At 44.5% G+C, this 13,531-nt stretch overlaps 1 protein-coding gene across 2 annotated transcripts in view; it reads left to right on the top strand.

Annotated features, from left to right (window-relative positions):
• LOC127410436 (coiled-coil domain-containing protein 85C-B-like) overlaps positions 1-13,531 on the top strand; it is a 93,758-nt gene that overhangs the window by 59,495 nt on the left and 20,732 nt on the right. Inside the window, exon 4 of one of the 2 annotated variants that reach the window (XM_051645699.1) lies at positions 763-801. The exons of the other annotated variant lie outside the window; for it this stretch is intronic. Within the exon in view, the coding sequence (XP_051501659.1) occupies positions 763-801 (39 nt within the window). The remainder of the gene's footprint in view (positions 1-762; positions 802-13,531) is intronic. 2 annotated transcript variants of the gene reach the window in all.

Raw genomic sequence — 13,531 nt, 5'->3', positions numbered from 1 at the left:
TAATTAAATGGTTTCCTTTGCCTTAATTGTCTTGTGAAAATACAAATAACTACATAATTTTTGTGAAGTCTTTGAAATTAACAGCATAAATTTAAGGGTTGCAAAGCCAAACACAACGGACATTGTACAGTGGACATTTTATTTTATTTTTGGAAAAGGATAATAATAATAATAATAATAATAATAATAATAATGATAATGGCCCAGTAATAGGCCAATTTCTCAGATTTTCAGCAAACATTGGCCCTCAGAATCATTTAAAGACCCTATGAGTTTTGTGGCATATTGATATGCTAGTGTACTCCTAAAAGTTGACCAGACTAATATTTATCATATATAAAATTTAAGCATTTTGAATTTACGTTCTTTTTCTTCTGGGAAAACAGGTCCAAAATATTGATGACTTATCTTGCGCTCATGAGCAATTTTTGTCCAATAAAATGCTCTCTAGAATGAGAATGTCTCTTCCACTAATACCACCTACTTTTGACTAGCAATAGAGAGCAACAGCCAGGTTCTGGAAGTAAAACATTCCATTAATTTCTTTACCTAGGCAAATTAATATTTAACGATAAATTATAATTCTTTAGAAGTTGTTAATTGATGGTATATGCTTCTGTTGAAGTCATCAGTCCATGCGATTTCAACTTAATTTTTTATTATATTTTTTTATCATTATGACAGCCCTAATAAAGGCACTGTATGAAAATTTCCTTGTACATGTTTAATTGGTGTTTTGAAATGTCTCTTGTTCTTTCCCAGCCCTGTGGTCGTTATAGTTTATCAAAGATACCCATGAAGGTAATTCTCCTATACTTTTGCTCTGTGGTGGTGGAGCTCTCCTTCCTCCTAGCTTTCTTCTTGTCTGTCTCTTATCGCTACATTCCCGCTCTTTAAAAGTTGCTGTGTAAAATGGCATGCTAGCCTAAGTGCTTGTGCTAACACTGGGCTGCACTCTGGGGTTTATAACGCATGAGCTCAAAAGCTTGTTCCGCTGTGTTGAGATGACTTTATCATTTATTCAAGCAACACAGGTAGTGCAGCATAAATTTTTCATGCCTGACAAACTTAAGATATCTTTGCATTTTTCATAAACGTCCTCTTATCTATGTTAGACATCGTCCTAAAGAAAACGAACCACTCTGTGCCAGTTGAATTGAGTTAAATCATGTTTGACTCTTAGATAAAGTGTGTCTGCAAGGGATTATGTACAGTCAGCCAGTCATAATCATGAAATGAACCCTGACAGGGTAATCACGACCATGATACAAAGCAGTATCATCCTGAAGGGGTTTATTTTGCGATAATGACCGGCTGACTATACATTATTCTGCTTATTTCACTGCTACTTAACAAATAAATCTATACAAATCTACATGAAACATTGTTTGTAAGTTAGTGCTTGTATAAGTACCTACTTATATTCACAAAAAATATTTGATTGACCAGTTTAAAATTAAGTATTCCAGAGTGTTGTATAGAAGAAAGAATCTTAAGTATGGCTGTTCAGGGAGGAATAATTGGCCAACTGTATCAAGCACAGGCCTTTGTAGCCAGTTGTTTGACTAATCGCTTTATTGTTCCGATGTTGTTAGAGGATAATACTGTCGGGAGGAATTTTGGCTCTTCGAACTGGTTGCATTCCAACAGCACAGGTATTTCAGAGGGCGAGCCTCTCAGTTTGTGTTGAAAAGATGACAAGAGAAATAGCATCAGTTCGACACTCTCTCATTACCTTTAGTTTGATCTTAAAAATAACCTGATGTTTAGTGAAAATAATTTTTTATATTCAAATTCATGACATAGGTAAATACTTGAAATTATAATTCATAGTTATAATTAAAATGAAAAAAATATATAATTGTTTACTTAAAAAGTAATTAGACTTGGCTTTTAAACTATTGATATTTTAAGGACCAGTAACCCACGCATAAATTAAGCATAGTCCAAGGCTAAAAAAGGTTTTCTCATTGGTAAATCAAATTTAATGTAGCAAACTGAAACAAGGGAAACCTTCTTGCAACAGTTTGTGCAAATCATATTATTTAGGCATGTAACAGATCACTAACTACTCAGTAGTAACTAAATACTAAGTCAAGATATTTTACAAAGACCGGCCAGAGCGTGAAATTATTTAAAGGTGCACTCAGTAAATTTTTGATAATTAAAAATGTTTTACACGTAAAGACATGAATGTGATAGAAATATGATGAAAATGGTGTACACTCTTATTAGATGAAGACTCCAGTCATGTCAGTAACCCAAAAGGTTTTATTTTACATTGAGCAGGTCGTCCCCTCATGGGCGCTGACGAGTGATGCCAAGCAATAAATTCGCTGTATGTATGGGGCTTAAAAAAACGTAAGTGAAGCATATGTCATTGGTGTTTAAAAATATATTCAATATAAAACGTCTTGGTTACTGTTGTAACCTCCGTTCCCTGATGGAGGGAACGAGACGTTGTGTCGCTGTAGTGACACTAGGGGTCGAACTTGGGAGCCCCAATCACCTCTGATATTTGAGAAAAGGCCAATGAGAATTGGCGAGTGTAATTTGCATGCCACTCCCCCGGATATACGGGTATAAAAGGAGACGGCTTGCATCCACTCATTCAGGTTTGTGCTGAGGAGCCGAGACCATTTAAGCTGGTAGTTCAGTGTTGTGGCAGGAGGGACACAACGTCTCGTTCCCTCCATCAGGGAACGGAGGTTACAACAGTAACCAAGACGTTCCCTATCTGTCACTCACTCGACATTGTGTTGATGTAGTGACACTAGGGGTCCCTAAACAAAACGCCACAACCAGCTGAACTGTGTTACGCGGATCGGTGCAGATGCAGGCAGGCTACCGCGTGCCTAGTAACAAGTGCACACAGCCCCACCGTAACCTTCCCAACGCCCACATAAGTCGCATAGTCCCTCGTACCCCAAAGGGGGGGGGGACAAGACATACTTACAATGGGAATAGGTCACATCAGCTGTTTTACCGGGAAGTACCACACATGGAAACGAGTCTCTGTGGTAGATCCTACCTGGAAGGAAGGAGCTCTACATGCACAGCGACTGGTGGCAGAGCAGAGCTCTGCCCAGGGGAAGACACGGGTTTACCGTCAGGGAAACCGTACCGTGGAAAACACCTCATATGGGATTACCAACAGGGAACCACTACATATGGAGAACCTATCCCAAGTACATGGGCTGACCTGACAGGGCATACTTCACAAGTACTGGGCCTGGCATCGAATTCCTCCGCCGAATTCGCCTGCCGCAGGGTGCCGGGGGAGGAAAGACATCCAGGGCTTGCTGGTCCCGGGAACTCACGAGGACAAAAAAGCTCAGGGAGGGGACACCCAGCCAGCTGCCCGCATATTTACCTGTTCGTACCTGCTAACACATGGGATGAAACTGGCTCAACCAGGAGATTGTAAAATCTCGCAAAGGTAATGGGTGTCACCCAGCCTGCTGCTCTACAATGTCTGTTAGAGAGGCGACGTTCGCCAAAGCCCAGGAGAATGCCACACTCCTAGTGGAGTGTGCTCGTACTCCCAGGGGGCACAGCGCACCCTAGGCCTGGTATGCCAAAGTGATGACATCCACAATACAGTGGGCAGTCCTCTGTTTGGAGACAGCCTTCCCCTTCTGCTGTTCCCCAAAACAGACAAAGAGCTGCTCAGAGCGTCTAAAGCTTTCTGTGCAGTCCAAGTAAACATGCAAGGTGCATACCGGACACAGCAATGACAGGGCTGGGTCTGCCTCCTTCCGGGGCAGTGCTTACAAGTTCACCACTTAATCCCTAAAAGGAGTAGTGGGAACTTTGGGCACATAGTCCGGCCGGGGTCTCAGGATCACGTGAGAGTATGCCGGACCGAACTTTAGGCACGTATCGCTGACAGAGAACGTCTGCAGGTCCCCAACCCTCTTGATGGAAGTGAGCGCAGTCAGGAGGGCCGTCTTCAATGAGAGGGCTTTTAGCTCGACTGATTCCAGGGGCTCAAACGGGGCTCTCTGTAGGCCCAGCAAGAATACAGAGAGGTCCCACGAGGGAATGAGGCATGGCCTAGGAGGATTCAACCTCCTGGCGCCTCTAAGGAACCTGATGATCAGGTCGTGCTTCCTCATGGACTTACCGTCTACCACATCGTGGTGTGCTGCTATGGCGGCCACATACACTTTTAAGGTTGAGGGGGACAGCTGCTCCTCCAACCTCTCCTGCAGGAAGGAAAGCACCGACCTGACTGTGCATCTCTGTGGGTCTTCACCTTGGAAAGTACACCAATTCGCAAACAGATGCAACTTCAAGGCATACAGCTGCTTCGTAGAGGGAGCTCTGGCCTGAGAGATAGTGTCTACCACTGCCTGTGGTAGCCCACTTAGGTCTTCCGTGTCCTGTCCAGGGGCCAGACATGGAGGTTCCAGAGGTCTGGGCGCGGGTGCCAAATCGTGCCCCGTCCCTGAGAAAGGAGGTCCTTCCTCAGGGGAATTTGCCAGGGAGGGGCTTTCACGAGGAGCGTGAGCTCTGAGTACCAAGTCTGGGTGGGCCAGTAGGGTGCCACCAACACGACTTGTTCTTCGGCCTCCTTGACTTTGCACAGAGTCTGTGCAAGCAGGCTCACTGGGGGAAATGCATATTTACGCAGGCCCCGGGGCCAGCTGTGTGCCAACGCATCCGTGCCGAGCGGGGCCTCGGTCAGGTAGTACCATAGCGGACAGTGGGAGGATTCCTGGGAAGCAAAGAGGTCTACCTGTGCTTCGCCTAATCGACTCCAAATCAGCTGAACCACCTGGGGGTGGAGTCTCCACTCTCCTCTGAGCATCGCCTGTCGCGACAGCACGTCCGTCGCGCGATTGAGTTCACCTGGGATGTGAGTGGCCCGCAATGACTTCAGTCACTGCTGAGTCCAAAGGAGGAGATGGCGGGCGAGTTGTGACATGCGAGTGTAAACCGCCTTGGTGATTTATATATGCTACCGTCGCTGGGTTGTCCATCCAGACTAAAACGTGCTTGCCCTGGATCAACGGCCGAAACCTCCGAAGAGCCAGCAATACTGCCAACGCAATATATGCCAAGGCAGTTGAGGTCCTGTCCAGGAGCCCGAGGCTGCGTGCCCGTCGCAAACGGTGCCCCAGCCTGACTTGGATGTGTCTGTTGTGACAACGACACACCTGGACACTTGTTCTAGGGGAACCCCTGCCGATAGAAATGCAAGGTCCATCCAAGGGCTGAACGTGCGGCGACAGATTGGCGTGATAGCCATGTGATCCACCATGCCCATCTCGGGACTCAAGTCTGCAGCCAGTGTTGAAGCGGTCTCATATGCATCAATCCGAGTGGCGTAACCGCTGCTGAGGATGCCATATGCCCCAGGAGCCTCTGAAATTGTTTCAGTGGGACCACTGTTCTTCTCCTCTTCACAGTGTCGTCCTTGCCTGCTACTGAGGTAAAAAGGACGCCATTGAACCTGGGCGGGTGCCTGACAAACTGAAACATATAGCCGAGTCGGATCGTCCTGACGAGCCAGCACGACGGGTTGGAGAGCGCTGACCATGCCTCCAGACTCCGTGCAAGGGGCACAAAGGGGACAATCGCCTTTGACATACCTGCGGATGGGGCCTCGCAGCAGGGCGGAGCAGGAGCTGCCACGTTGAGAGGCCTCACATCCCGAACTCGTGGCTGTGCTGAGAGAGATGTTAAAGCACTTACCTCGCTCCGCGTACCCACCATAGAACCGGTCTGCTATGGGAGAAGAGGCTGGGCGTCCTCGTGGTGCATCACATACGCCTGATCGTGGGTATGTGTGTGTTGCAGCTGGGTGTGCGAAGGCGGAGGAGCGCCCCTGCTGCGAGTGTTCGATGTATGGCTCGTGACAATGGTGGCTGTAGACACCTAGTGTGTGACCCAGAGAATGAGTAAACCACTTTTTTTTTAAATGAAAGTGCCGGTGCCCCTTGGGCATGTGGCGAAATCATAAAAAAAGGGAACAAAAGATTCTCCTCCCGGCCCTCCACCGGGGGATGGAGTGGTCTCTGTACCACCTCCTGGTTGACAGCGGGTCTTCTCACCCCTGGGTCACCCATCTCAAGGACGCTTCAAAGCCCTCCTGGGGATCTTGGTGCCAGACTGAGGGACGAGGGGCATCAACTTCCTGTGAGAGTCTCTACGCTGAGGCCGAGCCGTCGTCTCGGGCTGTGGCGGAGCCGGTGTTGCTGCCGTAGGTGGATGCCCTCGGCGACAAGCAGACGGGGTATGGGATCTTGGCGGCCTGTAGGGCGAAGTCGGTCGCCGAGCGCAGCTCCTGCATCAATCAGGACTACCCTTGTGCAGCCCTTTCAGAGCCTTGGCCTGGTGGACCTGCAGGATGGCCATGGCATGCAAGGCGGAGGTGGCCTGTCCAGCAGCACTGTAAGCCTTGGCCGTCAAGGACGACGTGAACTTACAGGCCCTGGACGGGAGCCTAGGATGATTCCGCTAGGTGGCAGCATTTTGCGGGCACAAGTGCACTGTAATCGCCTGCTCCACCCGAGGAACCTCCATGTATCCGCTGGCTTCCCCGCCATCGAGGGTAGTGAGAGCGGAAGAACTCACGAAACGGGACCAGGCAGTAAAATGTGCCCTCCACGACTTCGTGAGCTCCTCATGCACCTCCGGGAAGAAAGGAACTGGAGCAGAGCATGGCTGTGTGTGGCACTCTGAGCCCAGGAACCAATCGTCCAGTCTCGAAAGCTCAGGGGAGTGTGGAGAGTTCCACTCCAGCCCGATGCTCGTGGCAGCCCGGGCAAGCATGACTGTCAGCGTCGTGTCAGCCTCTGACTGGGCGACCGCACCAGATGGTGGGAACCCAGTCGAGTCCTCAGCGTCAGACTGCAAAAGCCCGCTCTCCGATGCTGTGATCGATACCTCATCCTCATCTCGAGTCCCGAATGAGACATTAAGCCCGCCCTGGGGCGGGCTGCCTGACTGTGGCCATCCACTTTGCTACAGCAGTCATGAAGCTGCATGATTCACGTCAGGGCGTCAACGCCAGCGGCGCATGAAAAGCGCTTGTAGACAAAAACATTTCATTCTGCGTTTTGGTGATAGTTAAGACTTGGCGTGCTTCTGTGGTAATTAAAATGTCAGTGTAATGATTCAGACACATCACAAAGGTTCCGCCCTTTCAGTCAGTGTGTATGCTGGTCTCTGCTGTAGTAACGGTAAATGCGTTTATTGCGATTTAAAAAAAAAAAAAACATTTTACGTGTTAAACTTTTCTAATTACTCATATGTGTTAATGCATTAATTTTGACTGCTCTACTATATTCACAATATAGCATAGCCTCTTGTACCTTATTATTATGTAATTGACCCATTGTAAACATAGGGGTCAACATTTTCAAACACACACAGAAATTTTTTTTTTAACCATACTCACCAAAATGTGACCAACTCTCACCTACTGCAATGGTGAACTAAGCACAAACATCCAGTTTAAGGGCTCCTTAGGCATTTATACCCTAAGTCAGTGAAGTAGACAACTTCCTTGCCTTTCTCTATAAGAATACATCTCTGTCAGAATAATTGGAAGTGAGTTGCAGTACACACTTTATTGTGGTCAGACAGTCATAACTTTAGAATGAAAAGAGCACACATATCCTGGAGTCCTGTCCTGATAGATGATGGATGAAAACTCTCAAAGGATTGTGCTCTACATTCTACAACAGTGTTGACATTTGTGCATTTTAGGGCTCACAAATGAAGAAACATTTGTTACACTTTGCAGGGAATTGTGATGATCATGTGGTTGTGATGATCATGTAGAATTGTGATGATCATGTAGGCAAGGTCCTTTTTAAAGCAAGTAAGTTAAAAAAATGTATGCTGATAATGTAAATTGTAATGAAAAAACACTATTAAATTAGAAAAATGCAAAATAGAAGCTCAAAAGGGGAATTGTACGGTGTGTCTGTTCCATCAAGGTATCCTAAATACCATAGATGGTTAGTAGGCGATACATCATTGTTTAGGTTGCAGGCGATATGTGAAGTTCAGATGTTCCTTACAGCCACCCAAAGCACATCCTCTCTTCTATGAGAGAATGACAGAGTTATTAATAGGTCCTCTTCCAGTGATCACGTGCTGTGCCCATTCAGAGAACATGCGAGCAGGACATTGAAAATGTCATAGGGATTGTTGGTGATTAGGGATGATGCCAGTTACAGCCTGTGGGTGTCTATTATAGCAGCATAAAGAGATTTAAGGTTACTTTCTTTTGTCAAGAATATCTAGGGAAAGAAGATGGGAAGCTGTGTGGGGGTTTGTTCTGGCATGCTGAGGGTACTAACACATGGGTACAAATGCAAATCAAATATCCTGTGATTTGGGGCAAATTACCTAACAGTTGTGCCACTTTAGCATGCTGAACTGCAGTGCTAAAACCTGCGTCTTAACTAACTAACCACCCGCAATCTAGTTTAACCAATAGCTAAATGCACCAAAATAGTGATGTGCCATATTTGTATTAAGTCATTTCTTTATCAGTCAAACATGCCTTCTTTATATGCAAATTAGGCTTATAATATATTGTGCCTTATTCACAAAACTCAGCGCTATTTGTCTGCCGCAAGTAATGTTGTGATATTACCAGGCAGTAAGCAGATTTTAAAGAGAGATGTGAGTTTACATTTTATAGTGATTAAGGGAGCAGTTATTCAACAAATGATGATTAAATGATGGAGAAGAGCATTATAACCATGCATAAATCCAAATGCACAATGTAGTTGAGTGCACTTTCAACAGTTTAAAGAGCTGATTTAGGTGCCTACATCAAACTGATGCTGAACAGTCCCAGTAAAATAAGCCAGATCATGGTAGTCTGAGCATCCTCCACAACCTAGAACTCAGAACCGGCCTGCAAGATGGGTAATTGCATTTTGCAAATTGCATTCAGTCCAGATTTTTTGTGTGTGTTTGCGCTGTTACATGGTTTGCTGAATGCATGGTCATAACGACCACGGAGGTCGTTTCCAAGTCTCTGCCCATGTTCACGACCACAGAGGTCATTCCTGAGTCTCTACCCCCGCCCACGACCACAGAGGTCATTTTCAAGTCTTTTCCCATGTCCACGACCATGGAGGTCGTTTCCAAGTCTCAGCCCATGTTCACGACAACAGAGGTCATCTCCGAGTCTCTGCCCATGTACACGACCACGGAGTTCGTTTCCAAGTCTCAGCCCATGTTCATGACCACAAAGGTTGTTTCCAAGTCTCTGCCCATGTTCACGACCACAGAGGTCATCTCCGAGTCTCTGCCCATGTACACGACCACGGAGGTCGTCTCCGAGTCTCTGTCCATGTACACGACCACTGAGGTCTTTTCCCAGTCATCCAGGACTCTTAGTCTCGAGCCTCCCATGGCTCCGCCTTCCACGACTTTGCTCCACGTCGTGACCGCCACACCAGAGTCTGCTCCATGCCATGTCACCACCACGCCAGAGTCTGCTCCATGCCATGTCACCGCCACGCCTGAGTCTGCTTCATGCCATGTTACGCCTAGGCCTGCTCCATGCCATGTCACAGCCACGCCTGAGTCTGCTTCATGCCATGTCACGCCTCAGCCTGCTCCATGCCGTGTCACAGCCACGCCTCAGCCTGCTCCATGCCGTGTCACAGCCACGCCTCAGCCTGCTCCATGCCGTGTCACAGCCACGCCTCAGCCTGCTCCATGCCACGTCACAGCCACGCCTCAGCCTGCTCCATGTCATGTCAAAGCCAAGCTTCAGTCTGCTCCATGCCATGTCAAAGCCAAGCTTCATTCTGCTCCATGCCATGTCACAGCCAAGTCACAGACTGCTCCATGCCATGTCACAAGCAAGCCTCTGCTTCGCGGTCCAGGCCTGCCTCTGCTCCACGGTCCAGGCCCGCCTCCGCTCCACGGTTCAGGCCAGCCTCCGCTCCACCGGGGACCTCCATCCCAGTGGCTCCGCCTTGATCCTCATCCCCATTGGCTTTGCCCTGTTCCCATGCCCCACGCCCTGTCTCGCCAGGCCACACCCCACACCCTGTTTCGTCTCTGTTTCATATGATGTGGTTATCTGGATGTGTTTGAAATTCACTTAACATTGTTTTAGGAAATGATCCATAAAACACAAAGTTGGAGAGTTATAAGATTAAGATTATAACTTAAACATGGTAAGACTTGTGGCTTGGACTACATTGTGTTTTTAGGTTTGGCAAGGACTGTGTCATATATTTTCAAAGGTGTATATATACTGTATATACAGTATATTTCTTTTTAAAACACAAATTATTATTTTGGGCCTTTATAACATTTAGAGCTTTTATTCCATAAGTTAGTCCATTCAGAATCTTTACTATTTTAAGGACAAAAAAAAAAAAGATCCATTACATTTGTAAACTATGGAGTAGACAAAAATAAATTAATAACCTTAGAAATAACCTCATTATTTTATTTTTTACACAGAGATAGGTAGATTTATTACTAAAATCAGTTGATTTCAGCTCCCCTTGTTGCATTATATGCCAATGGTTTGAGTCCAAAAATGAGGGGAAAAACAACACATTTTTGTGTTATTTTTCCGAAGTTTGAGCGCCTATAACTCTAGAACAGCGTTTCTATATAGCTATATAGCCATACACTTTGGGTCACGATGTATTTTAATAAATGTGCAATAATTTCCTAAGTAAGAGTAAATTAAATTGTTAAGAGCAAATTCGCTCTTTCTAGTCCAATATTCTGTGAACCATAGTTTATTTTTTCTAAAATATAATTTACTGCAATTATTGTTACTATGCCTATTATAAAACCTGAAATTCATGTTATCACCTGTATAAAAAGCTTTCAGAAACTCTTCTTGACTAATAAGTTACCCCCATTTTTATATATGTATATATATATATATAAAATCAAAGCTTGTAATGTGTGAACGACTTTCGGTGTCTTTATATAACTTTTGGTATAATATGACCCCATATAGCTCTGTTTTTTATGACTGTGTATATCTGTATATTAGCCTAATTATTTTGGCACTTTTGTTTAATCCTCTTGCCACTGAATTGTATTTATCTTTTTGTTTTTTCTGTTCTGAAAACTGTCTGTTATTGCAATTCAATAAAAAAGAAGTGCATCTTCTCATTGGCCGACATCCACTACAGACACTTGGAGAACCATAAATAAGTTTTACAGGCTGGACAGTGCAGATTTTTTTTTTTTTTCTTTTCTTTTCTTTTTTTAACCAGCATGGTGTCAATCGCACTTGATTAATATAAATGTTTTTTTTTGTTTTTTTGTTTCCGGGTGTTTTGGTGAAACACGCCGTAATCTTTACCGGCTCAGGAACACGCAGTCCATAAAAAGTCTGGAAAAACTTCCATCAAGAATAAAGTTAATGGGGCCTGGGTAGCTCAGCGAATAGTGAAAAATGGAGTGACTCCAGCCAGGTCTCCTAAGCAACCAAATTGGCCCGATTGCTAGGAGTCACATGGGGTAACCTCCTCGTGGTGGCAATTAGTGGTTCTCGCTCTCAATGGTGCATGTGGTACGTTGTGCGTGGATCGCGGAGAATAGCATGAGCCTCCAGTGCTGTGAGTCTTCGCGGTGTCATGCACAGCGAGCCACGTGACAAGATGCGCAAATTGACGTCTCAGAAGCGGAGGCAGCTGAGACTTGTCCTCCGCCACCTGGATTGAGGTGAGTAACCGCGCCACCATGAGGACCTAGTAAGCAGTGGGAATTGGCCATTCCAAATTGGGGAGAAAAAGGGGATACAAAAAAAAGAATAAAGGTAATGTGTCTTTTAAAGAAATTGAGGAAAACTCGAGTGTTCCTGTCCGTTATGCTGTTTGTTGTAAGGACAAATGTGATGTAAATTCTGTCATGTGTATACATTTTTGCGTTAATGCCATTTTTCTCAACAACAACTGTTTCCAAACCAGATTTTCATGACAGTTGACGTGTCGACATAGGATTTATGCGCTAAACTTAAACAGAAAAATAATATGTCGACACTTGTGAAATTTTATCGATGATTTGCGTTTCCATCAGCTTTATTTTGATGTGCTAAAATTTTTGGGTCCAAAAAATTGATGGAAATGTAGTTAATGTCAGACACTTTTGTGGCATTTATGATTTAAAAGACATTTAGTAGAATCCTTGAATACGTTTGAGAGAAACATTTGTGGATGCTCATATTGTATTGTATCATGTCATGAAATTTGTGTATTGTTACATGCCTAATATATATTTAAGAAATATCACAGGAGCAAGAGTGCATATGGCCCTACATCAGCACTGCTGTGATTCGGCTGCAGGCATGAGGCCACAGGTAATCACAACATTGCTGATTTAGAGCCATATATCATGATTGCAAGTGTGATATTGCTTATATACAACAGTTCAATGAACAAGTAAATAATTTTTTTTTTTTTTGGAAAAGCTGAGTATGATCATAAAAAACGCATTTGTGCATGGAACTACTTTCTTACATGATGGTTCAGAAACTGCCTTTGCTAGTTCAAACCAAATGATGTGTCCAAGCCTTCGGTAGTAATTCAAAAATGTCACTTTAAACAGCTTGGGCTGTTTCTAACAAGTTATTGGAGAAACAAGTGTGTGTGTGTGAGAGAGAGAGAGAGAGAGAGAGAGAGAGAGAGTGAGATGGAGCATGTGCGATCACTTGTTGCCACTCCCAAGCAGAGATGCTGTAGTGTGCTAGTCAGCTTTCTGAAGATAGTGCCATTTTGGTCAAATTCATCCTATATTCTCAGTGGAAAAATAGCCATCCAAGCGGGGGTATTCCTCCCTATTTTGCGGTAGCTGGTGCGCAAGAGTCATTCACTATAGAAACCGCAATCTTCTCCTCCATTTTGAACAGTATGTCCTCTCCATGTGGAAACACCGGTAGTAGGTAAGCGCCTTGAGTTTGAATATATACATTAACAGCAGTTTTAGTCACTGTGATATTTTTGGCAGAACTATGGTTGCCATGGTACATGTTTGTAGGGGTGAAAAAATTAGATGCTTTCAAGTTCAAACTGGATTCAATTGATTTTCAACATCGATTTCTGTAAGAGTTTGTCTAAAATCAGAAATGTTTTATGAAAAAGCGAGAATAATTAATGGATACAGCATGTTTCATGGTTTTGTATGTTTGGGTCCCGGGAAAACACAAAATAGCTCCATGTGTAAATTGTTAAATTTGACCAATTTTCAATGGTCGACAAACAAATGTGGGTCACATGGTATGAAGCTAGTTTTTCTTGTCCAACAAAACAAAGGTCCTAACACAAGTGGTCACAGGAGACACATTTAAGTGACCAGGTGTAAACAGCGATGTATCTTGCCTGACCACATGTGATCGGATCACACGAGACCGATCTTAATACCAGGTGGAAATGGGGTCTAAAAATACAAAATAATCTTAGAAATAATGAATTAATAAGTAAATATTGATCTATGGCATTTCATATTTTGGCTAATTTATGAATCATTAATGTTTATCTTTCATCAGAAAAAGTATTAACCAAATCCCACATTTCAG

This window comes from Myxocyprinus asiaticus, chromosome 19, assembly GCF_019703515.2.
Source record: "Myxocyprinus asiaticus isolate MX2 ecotype Aquarium Trade chromosome 19, UBuf_Myxa_2, whole genome shotgun sequence".
NCBI classification, from domain to species: domain Eukaryota; kingdom Metazoa; phylum Chordata; class Actinopteri; order Cypriniformes; family Catostomidae; genus Myxocyprinus; species Myxocyprinus asiaticus.
Note: the sequence above shows the minus strand (reverse complement) of the source record. Positions and strands in the feature narration are given on the sequence as shown.